This window comes from Nerophis ophidion, linkage group LG16, assembly GCF_033978795.1.
Source record: "Nerophis ophidion isolate RoL-2023_Sa linkage group LG16, RoL_Noph_v1.0, whole genome shotgun sequence".
NCBI lineage: Eukaryota > Metazoa > Chordata > Actinopteri > Syngnathiformes > Syngnathidae > Nerophis > Nerophis ophidion.
In genome coordinates this window covers 6441531-6463946 of record NC_084626.1, presented here as the reverse complement: position 1 = coordinate 6463946, position 22416 = coordinate 6441531, and the positions used below count along the sequence as shown (strand labels likewise).

At 40.2% G+C, this 22416-nt stretch overlaps 1 protein-coding gene across 1 annotated transcript; it reads right to left on the bottom strand.

The window, feature by feature from the left end:
- Positions 1-3129: 3129 nt before the first annotated feature.
- Positions 3130-22362, bottom strand: glt8d1 (glycosyltransferase 8 domain containing 1). Its single transcript, XM_061922652.1, has 9 exons — positions 22098-22362; positions 21918-22016; positions 21638-21848; positions 16225-16342; positions 16066-16150; positions 12891-13003; positions 7644-7810; positions 7433-7545; positions 3130-3769 (listed from the first exon to the last, which is right to left on the bottom strand). The coding sequence occupies exons 1-9, from the start codon at positions 22105-22107 to the stop codon at positions 3585-3587; spliced, it is 1101 nt and encodes a 366-aa protein (XP_061778636.1). The 5' UTR covers positions 22108-22362; the 3' UTR covers positions 3130-3584.
- Positions 22363-22416: the final 54 nt, after the last annotated feature.

Here is a 22416-nt window from a genome sequence, read left to right as displayed (position 1 = left end):
GTTCTGTATATAAGACCTTTCATACAGACTTCTAAACTGTTGGCAGAAGAGTAAATTAGCAGAAAGAGTAAAGTTTGATGTGGTGTCTCGACCAGTGTTTTTGCGTAGAAAAAATCCAGAGGCACACCACCAGCAGAAATCATTAAAAAACTAAACTCAGTCGACAGTCAAAAGTCGTTGTTGGATGACTTCAAACCATAACTCTTGTCTCAAAGTACAAACCATGTTTCCATATGAGTTGGGAAATTGTTAGATGTAAATATAAATGGAATACAATGAATTGCAAATCCTTTTCAACCCATATTCAGTTGAATGCACTACAAAGACAAGATATTTGATGTTCAAACTCATAAACTTTTTTTTTTGCAAATATTAATGAACTTAGAATTTCATGGCTGCAACATGTGCCAAAGTAGTTGGGAAAGGGCATGTTCACCACTGTTTATACATCACCTTTTCATTTAACAACACTCAATAAATGTTTAGGAACTGAGGAAACTAATTGGTGAAGCTTTGAAAGTGGAATTCTTTCCCATTCTTGTTTTATGTAGAGCTTCAGTCGTTCAAAAGTCCGGGGTCTCTGCTGTCGTATTTTATGCTTCATAATGCGCCACACATTTTCAATGGGAGACAGGTCTGGACTGCAGGCGGGCCAGGAAAGTACCCGCACTCTTTTTTTTTTTACGAAGCAACGCTGTTGTAACACTTGTCTTTCTGTTGGGTGACAACATATGTTGCTCCAAAACCTGTATGTACCTTTCAGCATTAATGGTGCCTTCACAGATGTGTAGGTTACCCATGCCTTGGCCACTAATACACCCCCATACCATCACAGATACTGGCTTTTGAACTTTGCGCCTATAACAATCCGAATGGTTATTTTCCTCTTTGTTCCGGAGGACACCACGACCACTGTTTCCAAATATAATGTCAAATGTGGACTCGTCAGACCACAGAACACCTTTCCACTTTGCGTCAGTCCATCTTAGATGAGCTCGGGCCCAGCCAAGCCGGCGGCGTTTCAGGATGTTGTTGATAAACACTTGCACTTACAGATGTAGCGACCAACTGTAGTTACTGACAGTGGTTTTATGAAGTGTTCCTGAGCCCATGTGGTGATATCTTTTACACCCTGATGTCGGTTTTTGATGCAGTACAGCCTGAGGGATCAAAAGTCTGTGATATCCCTTACGGGCAGTGATTTCTCCAGATTCTTTGAACGTTTCGATGATTTTACGGACCGTAGATGGTAAAATCCCTAAATTCCTTGCAATAGCTCGTTGAGAAAAGTTTTTCTAAAACTGTTTGACAATTTGCTTACAAAGTGTTGACCCTCACCCCATCCTTGTTTGTAAATTATTTAGCATTTCATGGAAGCTGCTTTTATACCCAATGATGGCACCCAACTGTTCCCAATTAGCCTGCACACCTGTGGGATGCCCCATATAAGTGTTTGATGAGCATTCCTCAACTTTATCAGTATTTATTGCCACCTTTCCCAACTTTGTCACGTGTTGCTGGCATCAAATTCTAAAGTTGATTATTTGCACACAAAAAAATGTTTACCAGTTTGAACATCAAATATGTTGTTTTTGTGGCATATTCAATTGAATATGGGTTGAAAATGATTTGCAAATCATTGAATTCTGTTTATATTTACATCTAACACAATTTCCCAGCTCATATGGAAACAGGGTTTCTATGTGTACTGTCTCGACCGGTCATATCACACCCTGACTCATTTGGAGTTTTCTGCTGTTTTCCTGCGTAATGTTTTCATTCTTGTCTTGCAGTCCTATTTTGGTGGCTTTTTCTCTTTTTTCTGGTATTTTCCTGTTGCAGTTTTGTGTCTGCCTTTTGAGCGATATTTCCCGCATCTACTTTGTTTCAGTAATCAATAATAATTCAGTTATTTTTATCCTTCCTTGTGGGGACATTGTGGACGCCCTCTTTGCTCCACAGTAAGTCTTTGCTGTCGTCCAGCATTCTGATTTTGTTTACTTTGTAGCCAGTTCACTTTTAGTTTTGTTCTGCAGCCTTCCCTGATTTTCAATGCCTTTTCTTAAGGGTACTCACCTTTTATTTTTGGTTTACGCATTAGACACATTTCTACCTGCACGCTACTTCCCGCTGTTTCGGACATCTACAATGCAATTAGACAGGTATTACACGGTTTAAAATTACTGGTTTGCAAAAAATATTTTTAACCCAAATAGGTGAAATTAGATCATCTTCCACGGCACAGTAATTGAAAAAACACTGGTGTAGTCGGCAACCCGCGGCTCTTTGATCACTCTGATGTGGCTCAGCTGCATTCTTGCTGACTCCCCCCGATTGTGCTGGATTTCAGTGTCTCTCCCAGAGATCTCTCGACAATAACATTCTCAGATTTTCACCCGGATAACAATATTGAGGACGTGCCAGGATGGCAGAACCTTGAACGTTCTCTAAAACATGTCGTCGCGTCTGCTTTTATTCCGTGCTATCTGAGTGCCGCCCGGGCACATTTAGTGAGCGGCTGCTGTCAACATGCATTAGTGACTGCAAGGCATACTTGGTCAACAGCCATACAGGTTACACTTAAGGTTGTGATATAAACTTTAACTCTAATATGCGCCACACTGTGAACCCACACCAAACAAGTATGACAAACACATTTCGGGAGAACTTCCGCACTGTAACACAACAGAACAAATACCCAGAATGCCTTACATCCCTAACTCTTCCGGGCTACCTTATACACCCCCACTACTACCACCATGTGAATGGACTGTAGTAGAGGGAGCTTATTATTGTTTGGGGGAAAATAAGAAAAGTTGCTCTGAAAATTCGGGTGTCTCACGGAAAAATTGGGATGGTTGGCAAATGTGATGTCAAGCGGCATCTAAATGAAACTCACGGGCTGCACTAATACATTTTCATATTAAGGTGCGGGCCACATGTTTGAGACCCCTGGTTTGTCCATAGCACAAAGCAAAAATATAACTTTCTACGCCGTGTTATTTCATTTTAAATTTCAAGAGTTTTGTGGCTCCCATTGTTTTCTTTATTTTGTGAAACGGGTCAAAATGGCTCTTAAGAGTGGTAAAGGTTGCCGACTCCGGTGGATCCACAATACCAGCAGAGAGGTTCAAGACAAATATGCAAAATTTATTCAAAAAATAAAATGACATTTACATCGGTGTGAAATATTTGTGCAAGTGTTTGCTTTAGTGGTTTGCATATTTAAGTCAATATTACAACCACATTGTAACAGCTGGGAAATAAACCATAATGTAAGACTGGTACAAATGACTTATTTTAAAAGACAACCTTTCCACAGGAAGTATTGAAATGAGGTCATGTCAAATTGATATGGAAAAAGAAATGAGCCCGAACAAATGCGTCAGATAATCCTACATGTTGAGAGGAGGCTTACCTAAAGATGTTAGAATTTAAGCCAACGACTGACTTATTAATTTAAAAAAAAATGCTTCAATGTATTGACAGATTGTGTTAATACTCAGGATGATGATGGCAATGGAAAGTTTTAGCGTCTGCACTTGCGCTCCTGAGATATCCCAACAGAGGCGTGTTTCATTGTCTTATTTCTCCCCCGGGTGTTTTCGGACGGGATGAAACTTTCCCGTGGGATCTGCGATGAACCACTTGTCCCACACCTCGGTGAAGGAGGAGCCTCTCCCCCAAGGCTTGTAGTGGCCGTTCCAGTGGAGGAGTTTGGCTGCTTTTACAAACTGTGGCGAGTAGCGGCTTCCGGCACCTGTCATGCCTGGAAAACATTGTCATGATTAAAAGTATCAAATATTACAAATAATAATTTTTTATTGTTGCCTAACTGACAAAGGAAACTAACATAAACTATTCCCCGTTTAATCAGCATATTCTTATATAGACTGTAAATATATACACAACTACATAGTCGTAAAGATCATGGCTGTCTTGAGTTTCCAATAATTCCTACAACTTATTTTGATGTAATTGGAGCACATACTGTTCTTGTTGGTCACAAGAAAACATTCATGAAAATCATGAGTCAATAAGAGTGGTCAAAAATTCAAGCAGAAGCTTGTGGATGGCTACCAAAAGCGTTTCATAATTATTATTAAATATTAACATTGCTGTATGTTAGGGATGTCCCGATCCAGTTTTTTGCACTTCTGATCCGATACCGATATTATTTTTGCACTTCCGATCTGATACCGTCCGATACTGGCCTATCTGAGCATGTATTAAAGTTTAAAGTTATTTAGCCTACTTAGTCGTCAGATTCATGCTGAAAAGGATTTTAGTACTCTTGATAACTAACCAGCTAAATTAGGTGAGTTTGAATAATACACAATAGTTGGTATTCAAGGATAAACACAAAATATCAAAAATTATACATGACAAACAGAAATGGCATCATTAAACAGTAAAAAAGTGAACAGTATAAAGTGCAAATAATGCTGTAAACATTAAAAAAAGCAAGACACAAACAACCTGAGTGGGATAAAATGTCTATAACTCAACATCAATACTTGCTCTTGAACAAGTGTAAACTTGAAAAAAAAAAAATATATATATATAGATCTACACACTCCCTTCCATTGTTTGCCCCAGTCAGGGGGAGCAAAGAATTGAAGTCAAAGCATAATGGGGAGATTCTTTCTATCAAAGACGAGCATTTCAAGATGTTCAGCTGTCAGCCTGCTCCTGTGTTCATCAATGATGAGTGCTAAAAAGCCTCTCACTCGCAAGAGTCATTAAAATATCTTACAACTTTACCACCACGCTTGACATTATTGTGGCATGTTTTGCACTCCACCTCTTCATCTTTTTCGTTTTGTAGGATAAAATAATCCCACACAGCTGACATTTTTACCGTAACTTTTAATTCACACGGCCGTCTGAACGGTTAGAAAGAACACAGACCTGTGGATGTTTTGAAGGTGTTCTGGAAAATGCGGAACAGGGTTTAGGGAGCAGCAGAAGAGTGGAATGTATTATTTAAATCGGTGTGTTGGAAAACACTTGAGTTTTTTCAAAAACTGGATCTGGATCGGCATTTTCCCACACCTTGCCGATGTGCTTTTTTTGGCAAATATCGGCGGACAATCCAATCCAAATATCGAATCGGGACAACCCTACTTATGTATACATTTGACCCAGCAGATTTGCCCACATTTTCAGTAGACCCATAATAAATTCATAAAAGAACCAAACTTCATGAATGTTTTTTGTGACCAACAAGTATGTGCTCCAATCACTCTATCACACAAAAATAAGAGTTGTAGAAATTATTGGAAACTCAAGACAGCCATGACCAATATTCCCTCCAATTTTTCATATGTGTGAGGAAACGGCAAAACTCCTTGAGCATTCAGTGGCGCACATGTGAGCGACAGCAGACGTGCACACTGTCATGCGTTTTTTGTGCGCGGCCTAGATTTGCCGTGCGCAGAGGACGCGTGAGCAGTGTGCAATTGCACAGGCGCATACCTGAGAGGGAACGTTGGCCATGACATTATGTTCTTTACAAGTGTATGTAAACTATTGACCATGACTGTGCGTGTGTGTACAGTATGTGTGTGTGTGTATATATATATATATATATATATATATATATATATATATATATATATATATATATATATATATATATATATGTACGCACACACACACACACACACGCACATAAATACAGTGGGGCAAAAAAGTATTTAGTCAGCCACACAAATGATGACAGGGGTCTGTAATTTTCATCATAGGTACACTTCAACTGTGAGACAGAATGTGAAGAAGAAAAAAAATCTAGGAATTCACATTGTAGGAATTTTTAAGAATTTATTTTTAAATTATGGTGGAAAATAAGTATTTGGTCACCTTAAACAAGGAAGATCTCTGGCTCTCACAGACCTGTAACTTCTTCTTTAAGAAGCTCTTCTGTCCTCCACTCGTTACCTGTATTAATGGCACTTGTTTGAACTCGTTATTTGTATAAAAGACACCTGTCCACAGCCTCAAACAGTCAGACTCCAAACTCCACTATGGCCAAGACCAAAGAGCTGTTGAAGGACACCAGGAAAAGAATTGTAGACCTGCACCAGACTGGGAAGCTACAATAGGCAAGCAGCTTGGTGTGAAAAAAATCAACTGTGGGAGCAATTATCAGAAAATGGAAGACATACAAGACCACGATAATCTCCCTCGATCTGGGCTCCACACAAGATCTCATCCTGTGGGGTCAAAATGATCATGAGAACGGTGAGCAAAAATCCCAGAACCACACGGGGGGACCTTGTGAAAGACCTGCAGAGAGCTGGGACCAAAGTAACAAAGGTTACAATCAGTAACACACTACGCCAACAGGGAATCAAACCCTGCAGTGCCAGACGTGTCCTCTTGCTTAAGCTAGTGCATGTCCAGGCCCGTCTTAAGTTTGCCAGAGAGCACATGGATGATACAGCAGAGGATTGGGAGAATGTCATGTGGTCAGATGAAACCAAAATAGAACTTTTTGGTATAAACTCAACTCGTCGTGTTTGGAGGAAGAAGAATACCGAGTTGCATCCCAAGAACACCATAACTACTGTGAAGCATGGGGGTGGAAACATCATGCTTTGGGGCTGTTTTGCTGCTAAGGGTACAGGACGACTGATCCGTGTTAAGGAAAGAATGAATGGGGCCATGTATCGTGAGATTTTGAGCCAAAACCTCCTTCCTTCAGTGAGAGCTTTGAAGATGAAACGTGTCTGGGTCTTTCAGCATGACAATGATCCCAAACACACCGCCCGGGCAACAAAGGAGTGGCTCCATAAGAAGCATTTGAAAGTCCTGGAGTGGCCTAGCCAGTCTCCAGACCTCAACCCCATAGAAAATCTGTGGAGGGATTTGAAAGTCTGTGTTGCTCGGCGACAACCAAAAAACATCAATGCTCTCGAGAAGATCTGCATGGAGAAATGGGCCAAAATACCAGCTACTGTGTGTGCAAACCTGGTAAAGACCTTTAGTAATCGTTTGACCTCTGTTATTGCCAAAAAAGGTTATATTACAAAGTATTTTTGTTATTGACCAAACACTTATTTTCCACTATAATTTACAAATAAATTATTTAAAATTCCTACAATATGAATTCCTGGATTTTTTCCCCCACATTCTGTCTCTCAGTTTTCTTCAGTGTACCTATGAAGAAAATTACAGACCTGTCATTTATTTAAGTGGGAGAACTTGCACAATCGGTGGCTGACTAAATACTTTTTTGCCCCAATGTATAGTGTATATATATATATATATATATATATATATATATATATATATATATATATATATATATACATACACACACACATATATATACACACAAAACACATATACATATATACACACACACACACACACACGTGTATATATTTATGTGTTCACACACACACACGGATTTTCCAAGTGTACTTACCAAGGTGCCTGAGGTGCCACATGGGGTCAAGTGTGGAGTGACGTTTGTAAAAAACTATGAGGAGAGGAGGAGTGCTGATGCTCTCTGCCAGCGTTTTACCCCACAGATCCTCTCTGTGGGGGAAGAAGGGAAGGCAAACATGATCCAATCTGGCAGAAAAGTGAACGATGGCCGCTTCTGTGCGGCGTGGTGAATAAAGAGAGCTACTGACTGCATGTTGAGCTGCATCCAGAGCTCCAGCTGACCACTGATGTTCAAATTCCTCCACTCGGTCAAGTTGGCGACCATGACTCCCGGGTTGAAGGAGCAGGTGTTGGCCCTCATCCCCAGTTGCTTAATGGACTTCTTCTTGAAGTCCAGGAAACCTATGTAGTTATTCTGAATCCAAACAACACATTGTTAGAGGGCCTCTTTTCTAATCAGTGTTTTTCAACCTTTTCTGAGCAAAGGCACATTTTGTAATTGAAAAAATCCAGAGGCACACCCCTTGCAGAAAACATTACATCAATCAATCAATCAATGTTTACTTATATAGCCCTAAATCACTAGTGTCTCAAAGGGCTGCACAAACCACTACGACATCCTCGGTAGGCCCACATAAGGGCAAGGAAAACTCACACCCAGTGGGACGTCGGTGACAATGATGACTATAAGAACCTTGGAGAGGAGGAAAGCAATGGATGTCGAGCGGGTCTAACATGATACTGTGAAAGTTCAATCCATAATGGATCCAACACAGTCGCGAGAGTCCAGTCCAAAGCGGATCCAACACAGCAGTGAGAGTCCCGTTCACAGCGGAGCCAGCAGGAAACCATCCCAAGCGGAGGCGGATCAGCAGCGCAGAGATGTCCCCAGCCGATACACAGGCAAGCAGTACATGGCCACCGGATCGGACCGGACCCCCTCCACAAGGGAGAGTGGGACATAGAAGAAAGAAACGGCAGATCAACTGGTCTAAAAAGGGAGTCTATTTAAAGGCTAGAGTATACAAATGAGTTTTAAGGTGAGACTTAAATGCTTCTACTGTGGTGGCATCTCGAACTGTTACCGGGAGGGCATTCCAGAGTACTGGAGCCCGAACGGAAAACGCTCTATAGCCCGCAGACTTTTTTTGGGCTTTGGGAATCACTAATAAGCCGGAGTCCTTTGAACGCAGATTTCTTGCCGGGACATATGGTACAATACAATCGGCAAGATAGGATGGAGCTAGACCGTGTAGTATTTTATACGTAAGTAGTAAAACCTTAAAGTCACATCTTAAGTGCACAGGAAGCCAGTGCAGGCGTAATGTGATCAAACTTTCTTGTTCTTGTCAAAAGTCTAGCAGCCGCATTTTGTACCAACTGTAATCTTTTAATGCTAGACATGGGGAGACCCGAAAATAATACATTACAGTAATCGAGGCGAGACGTAACAAACGCATGGATAATGATCTCAGCGTCTTTAGTGGACAGAATGGAGCGAATTTTAGCGATATTACGGAGATGAAAGAAGGCCGTTTTAGTAACGCTTTTAATGTGTGCCTCAAAGGAGAGAGTTGGGTCGAAGATAATACCCAGATTCTTTACCGTGTCGCCTTGTTTAATTGGTTGGTTGTCAAATGTTAGAGTTGTATTATTAAATAGAGTTCGGTATCTAGCAGGACCGATAATCAGCATTTCCGTTTTTTTGGCGTTGAGTTGCAAAAAGTTAGCGGACATCCATTGTTTAATTTCATTAAGACACGCCTCCAACTGACTACAATCCGGCGTGTTGGTCAGCTTTAGGGGCATGTAGAGTTGGGTGTCATCAGCATAACAGTGAAAGCTAACACCGTATTTGCGTATGATGTCACCTAGCGGCAGCATGTAGATGCTGAAGAGTGCAGGGCCAAGGACCGAACCCTGGGGAACTCCACACGTTACCTTAACGTAGTCCGAGGTCACATTGTTATGGGAGACACACTGCATCCTATCAGTAAGATAAGAGTTAAACCAAGACAGGGCTAAGTCTGACATACCAATTCGTGTTTTGATACGTTCTAATAAAATATTATGATCGACAGTATCGAAAGCAGCGCTAAGATCGAGGAGCAGCAACATAGATGACGCATCAGCATCCATCGTTAGCAATAGATCATTAGTCATTTTTGCGAGGGCTGTCTCCATAGAGTGATTTGCCCTGAAACCGGATTGAAAGGTTTCACATAGATTGTTAGACGCTAAGTGTTCATTTAACTGCTCCGCAACAATTTTTTCGAGGATTTTTGACAGTAAAAAGTTGTTCTCGCAATTGTTGAATATGAATTCAAACCATAACCACGCATGCAACACTATAGCTCTTGTCTCAAAGTAGGTGTACTGTCACCACCTGTCACATCACGCCGTCACTTATTTGGAGTTTTTTGCTGTTTTTCTGTGTGTAGTGTTTTAGTTCTTGTCTTGCGCTTCCATTTTGTTGATGATTGGCATGTCATGTACGGATGTACTTTGTGGAAGCCGTCTGCGCCACATGCTGTATGTCTTTGCTGTCGTCCAGCATTCTGTTTTTGTTTATTTTGCAGCCAGTTCAGTTTTACACAGCCACCCTTAAGCTTCAATGCTTAATAGGATTTGCTATAGACATGCATGCTAACAATTAGCATTAGCAGTTTTGCATGGAAAATTTCAACACCTCCAAATTTTGTAAGCAGGGTGTGTGAAAAGTACAAACCTTACAACGGGTGTCTCAAACTCGTTTTTATCGAGGGCCACATCGCAATGATGGCTGCCCTCATGGGGCCGTGTGTAACAGTGACTATGTAAGAATATAAATGTTTGATAGCTTCATTTGCATAACAAACTATTTTTGATAACCATAATTTGTACTAACAGATTGATGGATGACAAAGCTGCTTTGCTGTTGCAGAATCAGACAATATTCAAGTATCCGCAAAAAAGGCAATTGGATGCAGGACATGTTGAAATAATAATATATATATATTTATAAATCATAATAATACATTTAGCCAGAAAGTGCTTTATTTTATATCTTTTTTTGTGGGCCACAAAAATGATGCAGCAGGCCACATTAAATAATGTGACAAAATGATACGGCGGGCCATGTAAAATAACACAGCCTATTACATAAAATATTGTGGCGTATCACATAAAATAATGTAGCATCCATCCATCCATCCATTTTCTACCGCTTATTCCCTTTTGGGGTCGCGGGGGGCGCTGGCGCCTATCTCAGCTACAATCGGGCGGAAGGCGGGGTAGCATACCACAAAAAATAATATGGTCAATCACACTAAATAATGTGGCATATCACATAAAATAACATGATCTTTCACATAATATAATGTAGCATATCACATTAATAATGTGGCATACCACATAAAATAATGAATCTGGCCCCTTGAAATAACGCGGCATATCACATTAAATATTGCTCCATATCACATTAATAATGTGACATATCACATAAAATAATAGTGCCTATCACATAAAATATTGAAGCGTGCCATTCAAAATAACGCGCCATATCACAAAATAATGCAATGTGACACATAAAATAATGTAGCAGGCCACTTAAAATAATGTGGCATCCATCCATCCATCCATTTTCTACCGCTTATTCCCTTTCGGGGTCGCGGGGGGCGCTGGCGCCTATCTCAGCTACAATCGGGCGGAAGGCGGGGTACACCCTGGACAAGTCGCCACCTCATCGCAGGGCCAACACAGATAGACACATGAAATAATGATGCTGGCCACTTAAAATAATGTGACATATCACATAAAATAATGCAGCATATCACATAAAATAATGTGGTATATCACATAAAATAATGTGGTATATCACATAAAATAATGTAGCATTTCACATAAAATAATGTGGTATATCACATAAAATAATGCGCTACATCACAAAATAATTTAACAGGCCACATTAAATAATGTAGCATACCACGTAAAATAATACGGCCTATCACATAAAATATTGAAGCGTGCAACATAAAATAATGCGCCATATCACAAAATAATTCAACAGGCCACATAAAATAATGCAACATATAAAAAAATGATGCTGGCCACTTAAAATAACGTGACATATCACATAAAATAATACGACTTATCACATAAAATATTGAAGCTTGCCACTTAAAATAATGCGCCATATCACAAAATAATTCAACAGGCCACGTAAAATAACGCGGCATATCACATAAAATAATGTGACACATCACATGAAATAATGCTGCATATCACATGAAACAATGATGCTGGCCACTTAAAATAATGTGACATATCACATAAAATAATTTGGCATATCACATGAAACAATGTGACATATCACATAAAATAATGTGACATGTCTCATAAAATAATTTGGCATATCACATAAAATGATGTAGCATATCACATAAAATAATGTGGTATATGACATAAAATAATGTGGTATATCACATTAATAATGTGACATTTCACATAAAATAATACGGCCTATCACATATAATATTGAAGTGTGCCACATAAAGTAATGTGCCATATCACAAAATAATGCAATGGGCCACATAAAATAATTTGACATATTTTGACATATAATGATGAAGCGGGCCACTTAAAATAATACGGCAAATCACATAAAATAATGATGCTGGCCACTTAAAATAACGTGACATGCAGCATTATTTAATGTGATATGTCACATTATTTTATGTGATATATCACATAAAATAATGCTGCATATCACATTAAATAATGCTGCATGTCACATAAAACAGTGCAACGGGCAACATAAAATAATGCAGCATTGTAAATGAAAAATAATGTGGCATATCACATAAAATAATGCCCTACATCACAAAATTATTTAACAGGCCACATAAAATGTGATATATCACATTAAATAATGTGACATATCACATGAAATAAAGCTGCATATCACATAAAATAATGCGCCATATCACAAAATAATTCAACAGGCCACATAAAATAATGCAACATATAAAAAAATGATGCTGGCCACTTAAAATAATGTGACATATCACATGAAATAATGCTGCATATCACATAAAAAAATACAGCATATCACAAAATAATGCAACGGGCCACATAAAATAATGCACCATAGTCAAAATTTTGTTTTTTTTATTGGCTAATACCTATAGAAGAAAGCTAATATTGATACATGTCAAAACGCCAATTATCTAATATCTATATTTTTATTTATTAACATTTATTAACCCACACCAAAAATAGGTATGGATTCCCAAATATGGAGAATTGGTACCGTACTTGCTCAAATGTGAAAGGCAGCCATCACATCCTGCAAGGTGTTCCAGTGACTCCTACATGTGTTCTGTACGTGCCAGCTAATAGTTACATACCACCAACCATAATATCAATAAGCTTAGCCGAAAGACAAGTTATTTGTGTCATTATTGGATCATGCCTACTGATGCGGACAAGCAGTAAATACTGTAAGAGGTTCCCACCTGATTTCCCGCCCCTCGAATGATGCCTTTAGTGGAAGCTGAATCGCAGTCGTCAGAGAAGGCTGCTGCATGTCCAGATTTTAAACTGCTTTCATAAAGCTCTTTAATATCCCCTGAAAGCAAAATGATGGGTCAGTTTTACTGGCAGAACACATGGAACTAGAATTTGCAATTCTGGTAGGAACCGCCGATACACGTGAGCGGAACTGAAATGCTTAAATAACCAAGGTGAGTGGAGTGTGGGGTTGTTGGAACGGTTCAAATCGGTTGAGAAATGTGGGATATGGAGAAGTTTGAATATCGTCCATTCATTTTCAATGGAGGAAATTCCTGGCAATCAGGGAATTATTAAAACTGGGAAACAAGCTGGGATGAATGTCCAGGGTGAGTAGAGTGTGGATGTTAAAATGGTTCTAATCGGCTAAGAAATGTGGGATATAGAAAAGTGTGTAAACTGCCCATTCATCGTCAATGGGGAGAAATTCTTGGAAATTCCGGGAAAACGTGTTTTGTGCTCGATATATTAGAAAAGTAGTGCGTGTAGATGTTTGAAAGGTCGGAATCGGGTTTAAAAATGGCGCAAAATTTTGAGAATTTAAGGTATTGTAGATTTATGATTATATTATATTCATTTGAATGGGAATTTCTTAGAAATTTGGTAATTTCGGGAAAAACAGGATTTTTAAAAAAATATTGATACTGGCACAATTGTCCTAGATCAGGGGTCGGCAAACCGCAGCTCTTTAATCACTCTGATGGGGCTCAGCTGCTAAATTGCCGACCCCAACGATTATTCCGGGAGGTTTCCAGATTTTAGTGCCACTCTCAGAAATCACCCGGGGAAAACGATCTCCAATTTTCACCTGGACTTCATAATGAGGGTGTGCAGTGATGGCAATGCCTTTAACCTCCTCTATAACATGTCGTCGCGCCCGCTTTTACACCACGCGATCTGCGTGCCGACTGATTACATTTTATATTTAGCCTCTCTTAATATACGAAAGTGACTGCAAGCCATACTTAGTCAACAGCCATACAGGTTATACAGAGGGTTGTAATATAAACCACTTTAACACTCTTACTAATATGCGCCGCACTGTGAACACACACCAAACAAGAATGACAAACAAATTTCGGGATAACATCGGCACTGCAACACAAAATAAACATAAAAGAAAAAACACCCAGAATCCAATGCATCCCTACTCCATTATATACCCGCGATAGTAAAAAAACCCGCTCCCCCCCAACCTCAACCAACGCACGGAGGGGTTTGGGGGATTTGGTGCTAGCGGGGGTGGATAATGGAGCCCGGAAGAGTAGGGATGCATGGAATTCTGGGTTTTTGTTCTTTTGTGTTTATGTTGTGTAACAGTGCCGATGTTCTCCCGAAATGTGTTTGTCATTCTTGTTTGGTGTGGGTTCACAGTGTAGCGCATATTAGTAAGAGTGTTAAAGTTGTTTACATCACAACCTTCAGTGTAACCTGTATGGCTGTTGTACAAGTATGCCTTGCAATCTTTAGCGTATGTCTGCAGAAGCCTCATACGACAAACTGATTCAATGTGTTGAGGAGGGCGCCATAGGCAGTGCCTTCATAGGATACACTTGTTATTGTTGATCGAGGGAAATCCTGTAAACTTTCGTGAGAATAGTTGGTCTGACATTCGGTAGACTCTCGGAATATTCAGGAGGGTTAGCAAGTGTGGTGCTGTCAAGCGGCATTCATATAAAACTTGCGGGCCCCACTATCATTAAATTTTCATATTAAGGTGCAGGCCGCATGTCTGAGATCCCTGGTTTATACATAGCACAAAGTAAAAAAAACTCTGTATGCTGTGTTATTTAATTTTAAATTTCAAAAGAGTTTTTGGCTCCCATTGTTTTCTTTATTTTGTGAAACGGGTCAAAATTGCTCTTTGAGTGGTAAAGGTTGCCAACCCCTGTCCTAGATGATATAAATGGGTTAGTGTTGGAACTTTAAAAAAGTTAAATGCTTGGATATTCACAGAATATTAATACAATTAAATATTTTTTGGGGAGTAGATTTGTATTTGTGTGAATGCTTGGACATTCACACAATAATACTAACAAAATAGATTATTTTTGGTGTAGAATTGTATTTGTTTGAATGCTTGGACATTCACACTAATAATAATAACAATAATAATAATAATAATACCAAAAAAATATTTTTTTTGGTGTAGAATTGTATTTGTGTGAATGCTTGAAAATTCACTGAATAATAATAGATGATTGTTGTTGGTGAAGAATTGTATTATGTGAATGTTTGGACATTCTTCACACAACAATAATAATGATTTTTTTTTCGTGTAGAATTGTATTTGTTTGAATACCAAGTACTCCGGCTTCCTCCCACTTCCAAAGACATGTACCTGGGGATAGGTTGATTGGCAACACCAAATTGGCCCTAGTGTGTGAATGTGAGTGTGAATGTTGTCTGTCTATGTGTGTTGGCCCTGCGATGAGGTGACAACTTGTGGGGCGGTATAGCTCGGTTGGTAGAGCAGCCGTGCCAGCAAATTGAGGGTTGCAGGTTGCCCACATATGCGGTCCTCTCCAAGGTTTCTCATAGTCATCATTGTCACTGTCACCGACATCCCACTGGGGTGAGTTTTCCTTGCCCTTATGTGGACTCTACCGAGGATGTCGTTGTGGTTTGTGCAGCCCTTTGAGACACTGGTGATTTAGGGCTATATAAATAAACATTGATTGATTGAATAATAATAATATTAGTAATAATAATAATAAATAAAATTCTACACTTAAAAAAATCATTATGTGAATGCTTGGACATTCACACAATAAAAAATTATTATTTTTGGAGTAGAATTGTATTTGTTTGAATACTTGGACATTCAAGCAATAATAATAATACATCTTTTTTTTTGGTGTAGAATTGTATTTGTGTGAATGCTTGGATATTCACACAATAATAATAATAATAAATAATGATTTTATGGTGTATAATTGTATTTGTTTGAATTTTTGGACATTCACACAATAAAAATAAATAATGATTTTATGGTGTAGAATTGAATGTGTGAATGCTTGGACAGTCATACAATAATAATAAATAATTGTTGTATGATGTAGAATTGTATTTGTGTGAATGCCTGGACATTCACACAATACGTTCATATTTGTGTCTCACCTTGCACGATGATGTCATCGTCCAAATAGATGGCTTTCTCCACCTCAGGCAGGTAAGAAGGCAAATAATATCTGGCAAAGGTCAACTAAAAAGACAGAACATGTGAGCAAAGGTTGCAAAAAAGTTTAAGGATGAACTGTGTAGGATGAACACCCTCACCGGTTTGGTAGTATCCGCCAGCTGAGGGTCTGTAGCTACCTTCCCGATGAGCAGCTCAGGCTGGAAGACAACCATCTTGTATTTGATGTGTTGTAGTTTGGGAACACTCAGCCATGCCCTTGTGATAAACAATCCCAAATTAAAAAAGGTGTCTTCTCTGATGGGCTGTATGTGTGATTCTGCCTTTACCATGCTAGTCACTGTATTTCACGTAAAAATGGTATGAATTGTCATTAATACAATTAGGGCCTTTGCGTTTATTCTTCTATACGTTTCAAGGCCTTTATGGAGGTCCTTGACATGCATGGAAACTCACCAAATGTTCACAGTTCATCAGGTCTGGCGATAAAATTTTACATTGTGGTGTTCAGGAAGACAACATTTCCAAATTGAAAAAATGGGCCCCTGCCACCAGATTCACATACTGTCACAAAAATCCCTGGAGACGTTCCAAGAATCCATATTTAAAAGCACCTTTGTTTCTATCTGCTATTTTTAGGCTAAAAACAGGGGTCGTGCTTTAACAAACTCCTCCCAGGGACGTTGAACAAACACGGTTAAAATGACGGAGACTAAACAAATGGGCGATGCTGGAAATTAAGGAATTTGGCCTACGCCGTGGGATGTGGGCATGGCAAAGCGCCAAACTTTTAACTAATGGTTCTCCACAAAACTTTTAACATTTAATAACTTGGCTCCACAAGCTCAGATTCAAATGACACCCTGAAGTGCCAACTGGGTCACTACCTATTGGTACACAATTGTGATGGGCGGAGCCTGGCGGCGACAACTGCTACTCACCATCACAAATTTAACTGTCATTACTTCACTTAAAATGACAGATGGGCGATGATGAATTGCGAACAAATTTTCCTTACTGTATCAACTATCATTACTTCACTTTAAATTATAAGAATCTCCTTCCAAAAGAGGCTTTAAGGTTGGGGTCTGATAATGACTAGTCAAACTAAGGCCCACCAGTGTCCTCAATATGGCCTGGGAGACGGCATCAGTTCAATAAAGCATTACCCGGATAGCTTTCAAAATAATCTGAAATACCAGACAGTCTACAAATGCTGCAGATTGTAAGTAAGTAAATCAGATCAATGACCCATAATGCTTTTTGATTTAATAGCACCGCATTTATGCATATGACGCAATCCAAACAACCTTTAAATGACAACCAACACAATGCAACCAACACAAAAAGTCAACACACATGGTCACACTTAAAAAAACACAACCTGCGCACCAAACTTTGTGGATTTTATGAAAAATGACCAAACACCATAAAAAATTCCAAATTACAACCATTTGAATCTATTAGAGTGCGTGTAAAACACTTTCTCCACACTTATCCATGTATCAACTGCCTCATATTTCTGATTGATTACAAAACTTAAACATGGTAGGAGTTGAACTCTCACAAACTTGTGACAATTATATATATTTTATATTCATCATATTTACTATATATGGACACACACAACTAATATTTATATTGGTGGCGGGCCGTGTGTTTCCCACCGAGGCCTTCAGTGATGTCCTGTGTCCAATGATTACCTCTCAAAATACCGTCATTTATGTCACAAAATGACCATTGCTGGAGAAATACTATACAGATACACATTTGTTCAAGACTGGGCATTAAACAACCGCAACAGTGTACAAAACTGGTTATTTTATGGCGCATTAAGAATGAATAAAACCGCACCAGCAATAAAAAACATATATTATGTACTACTGTCAAAATTAGAATTGCAAAAAACATATTAAACCTGGAAAAAAAAAAAAAGAAATAAAATATCTGCAATTTGTAAAACCCATTCGAGCTTCCGGGGTTTCTCTTTAAATATCCTTCTTGAAAACGGCCTGGCAAATATATGTGCTGTCTTGTCTAATCGTACAAGATAAAGACGAGGCGTGTTGGCTGAGTTCTTAACTTTAACTCCACAGCATGCTCATCAAAAACGTCCTTCTGCCGGTGTGGCTAAACAGGGCTACTGTGCATGCTCTTCACTACTGTGGCATGTTGGGTAATGGAGTTCTTATGTTACATAGCTCATAATATCACAAAGTATATCTGTCTTAGGACAGCTGGAAGGCCTTACTGACAACAACTCATGATCTGATGGGCTATTGCAAACGTCTGTCAAATGTTTGTGTCCGTTCACTTAAAGTGCACCGCATTGTTGATCCTGAAGGCCTCGGGCGGATTTCGTACAGCACGGCAACATAAGCTAGCTGAATGCAGATTGGATAAAAACTCTATAACCTAAAAACAACACCGCTGGAAGGAGCATAATATGACAAGAGAATATGAATACTTTTGGATATTTAGGGAAAGTACATTAGAAAATACTTGTATCTTCAATTATAATCAGGATTTCTTTCTTTCTTTTTAATGATTGTCACACACACAGTAAAAGTGCTGAAATTATCCCCTACATTGGACCCATCACCCTCACTCCCTGGGAGGTGAGGGGAGCATTGAGCAGCAGCAGTGGCCGCGCCCGAGAATCATTTTGGTGATTTAACCCCCAATTCTAACTTTTGATTCTGAGTGCCAACTAGGGAGGTAATGGGACCCATTTTTACATTTGGTATGACTCGGCCGGGGTATAAAGTCACGACCTACGGGCGAACACTAACTGGTTATGTTAGGCCAGCAGAGAAGGCCTTGCTGGCATACTTGCCAACCTTGAGACCTCCGAATTCGGGGTTGAGGTGGGCGGGGTTTGGTGGTAGCGGAGTGGGGGATATTGTAGCATCCCTGAAGAGTTAGTGCTGCAAGGGATTCTGGGTATTTGTTCTGTTGTGTTTATGTTGTGTTACGGTGCGGATGTTCTTGTTTGGAGTGGGTTCAGTGTGGCCCATATTCGCGACAGTGTTAAAGTTAATGTACGGCCACCCTCACTGTGACCTGTATGGCTGTTGATCAAGTATGAATTATAATAATAATAATAATTAATTAGATTTATATCGCGCTTTTCTATTGTTAGATACTCAAAGCGCTCACAGAGAAGTTGGAACCCATCATTCATTCACACCTGGTGGTGGTAAACTACATCTGTAGCCACAGCTGCCCTGGGGTAGACTGATGGAAGCGTGGCTGCCAGTTTGCGCCTACGGCCCCTCCGACCACCACCAATTGTTCATTCACCAGTATGAGCGGCACCGGGGGCAAGGGTGAAGTGTCCTGCCCAAGGACACAACGGCAGCGATTTGGATGTCAATAGGTGGGAAGCGAACCTGCAACCCTCAGGTTTCTGGCACGGCCGTTCTACCCACTACGCCATGCCGCCCATTCATTTATGTGCGTTACAGCCGCATATAATACACATACATACATACATACATACATACATACATATATATATATATAACCCTTTGATAAGCGCAGGAGTGAGAAGAGGTTTTAAATTAATGTATATATATATATATATATATAGGGACGGCGTGGCGTGGTGGAGGAGTGGCCATGCGCAACCCGAGGGTCCCTGGTTCAATCCCCACCTAGTACCAACCTCGTCACGTCCGTTGTGTCCTGAGCAAGACACTTTACCCTTGCTCCTGATGGGTGCTGGTTAGCGCCTTGCATGGCAGCTCCCTCCATCAGTGTGTTAATGTGTGTGTGAATGGGTAAATGTGGAAGTAGTGTCAAAGTGCTTGGAGTACCTTGAAGGTAGAAAAGCGCTATACAAATACAACCCATTTATCATTTATTTATCATTTTCAAAATGGAGGAGGCTGATTTCAATAACGGTAATTTGAAATTGCATAAAGAGAAGAAGATTAAGAGCTATTAGGTAGGATTTAAGGTCCAAGCTTTCATCACACTCTATTTTTTACTGCATGTCTTTGGTAAGTGCAGGAGTGAGAAGTTTTAAAATAATTAGCGCATGCTTAGTTTTACCGCATGCCTTTGGTAAGCGCAGCAGTGAAAAGAGGTTTTAAATTAATTAGCGCCCTGGCGGCAATTCAAGGAAATACGGTATATGTTATATTGCTACTATGGTACATTTTTAGTCTACTTTATATCTTTTGTTTTTGCCCTCTTGTTGTGCCCTTATGTGCATTATCCTTTCCATCCTTTGTAACTGAGCTACTGTGTGGAACACTTTCCCTTGTGGATCAATAAAGTTTGTCTAAGTCAGGGGTCGGCAACCCGCGGTTCCGGGGCCGCATGCGGCTCTTTGGCAACTCTGATGCGGCTCAGCTGCATAATCGCCGACCCCCTAGCCTGTTACGGGGGGATTACGAATTTCGGTGCCTCTCCCGGACATCACCCGGGGTCAAAGTTCTCAGATTTTTACTCGGACTACAACATTAAGGGCGTGCCGGGATGGCTTTACTTTTAACGTCCTCTACAACATCTACATGTCATCGCGCCTGCCTTTCACGCAATGATGTCTGCGTCATGCTTGCCAGTCTAGTAACATGTTGTATGTTGCTTTCGCAGATACACGTACACGGCTGCAAGGCATACTGGGGGATACAGGTTACACTGAAGGTTGTGATATAAACAACTTTAACACTCTTACTAATATGCACCACACTGTGAACCCACACCAAACAAGAATGACATACACGTTTCGGGAAAACATCCTCACAGTAACACAACATAAAACCAATACCCAGAATCCTTTTCATCCATGACTCTTCCTGACTATATTATACACCCCCGTGCCCCCAACTCCGCCCACCTCAACCGACGCACGGAGGGTGGGGGTTTGGTGCTAGCAGTGTGTATAACATAGTCAGAATGAGTCATGGATGCAAAGGATTCTGGGTATTTGTTGTGTTGCGTTTATGTTGTGTTACTGTGAAGATGTTCTCCCGAAATGTGTTTGTCATTCTTGTTTGGTGTGGGTTCACAGTGTGGTGTATATTACTAAGAGTGTTAAAGTTGTTTATATATCACAACCTTCAGTGTAATCTGTATCACCCAGTATGCCTTGCAGCCGTGTACGTACGTGTATCTGCGGAATCCACATTCAACATGCTGCTGGACTGGCAAGCAGTTTGTATATATTGAAGAAGGTGTCTAAGGCAGTGGCTTCATAGCACGCTCTTATTATTTATTGTTATCTGGGTGACCACCAGCTGACATTCGCGAGAATGGTTGCGGCTCCCATTGTCTTCTTTATTTTGTGAAACGGGTCAAAATGGCTCTTTGAGTGGTAAAGGTTGCCGACCCCTGGTCTAAGTGTAAGTCCAAGATACGAAAAGAGGCTCCTAGTGGAACCATTTGTTGTTTGTTTTACCTGCGTGAGGGTAATGATACATTTTTCATCCAAACAGCAAGAAAAAAGCCATCCGTTGGCATCCCAGTTAGAGCAGACATTGTATAGAAAATGTTTGTGTTGGGGTTTTCAATGGGTTGCAAAGTATACCTGTCCTACTGCCTTACTTCAGGTGTTCCACTGTGTCATTCAGGGTGACAATGGTGAAGACAACATTGGCCTTGGTGTTGTGGTAGATGCTGTTCATAACAGCAACAGCAGCACCGAGCCTCTCCTCAGCAGCACTGATGACAACAGGGATCTGGTCGCCTGTCCTCTCCACGTCCACTCTCAAGTCTGGAGATAATTCAGCCTCAAAAGGAAGAATGGCGCCAGTATCTGGAGGAGATAGATGAAGTGTTAACTGGCAGGGGCGTGTAATGGTGGCCATGTCGTGCCAGCACCTACGTCGGATTTCTTTGTGTAAGAAGTCGCTGAGGTTAAGAAGATTCCGTTGTATTATGATCAGGAAAGCCACGGCAAGCAGCACAAGAATGACCACGTTAACTGGAGATAAGAGTGCGTTCGTTAATTGTAACCTTCAAAAAAGGGCAATATTATATCAAATCCAAATAAACATGAACGTACCTTTCCTCATTGCCGTGGTGGTCTTTATTCAATTACTGACACTGAGACGCCACGTTAGCCACTTTGGCAGTCGGCGGGAGGCTCATACACAACTACAAAGTAGCAAAAAACAAATGTTATAACATTTAACCGTCCGCGCACATGTTAACTGAGTAAAAAAGCAAGTAGATAAAAACACTGGAAATATTTGGACCGAACTGCCAACTCAACATCAACTCCACTCTCCCGTACTAATAGTCCCCCGCGGCGTGCCTGACTAGAAGTTAGGACTATATTATTTTCAGTCTGAATCAAACAATTGGTTTAGTAAGACGTATGT

Excerpts from the sequence above, each read along its gene's own strand:
- glt8d1 (XM_061922652.1), bottom strand. Across the intron at positions 16,343-21,637 it reads GACACAGTGGAACACCTGAA|GGCATGGCTGAGTGTTCCCA; the intron begins GTAAGGCAGTAG and ends GTTTATCACAAG. Across the intron at positions 3,770-7,432 it reads GTGGCACCTCAGGCACCTTG|GCATGACAGGTGCCGGAAGC; the intron begins GTAAGTACACTT and ends AATGTTTTCCAG.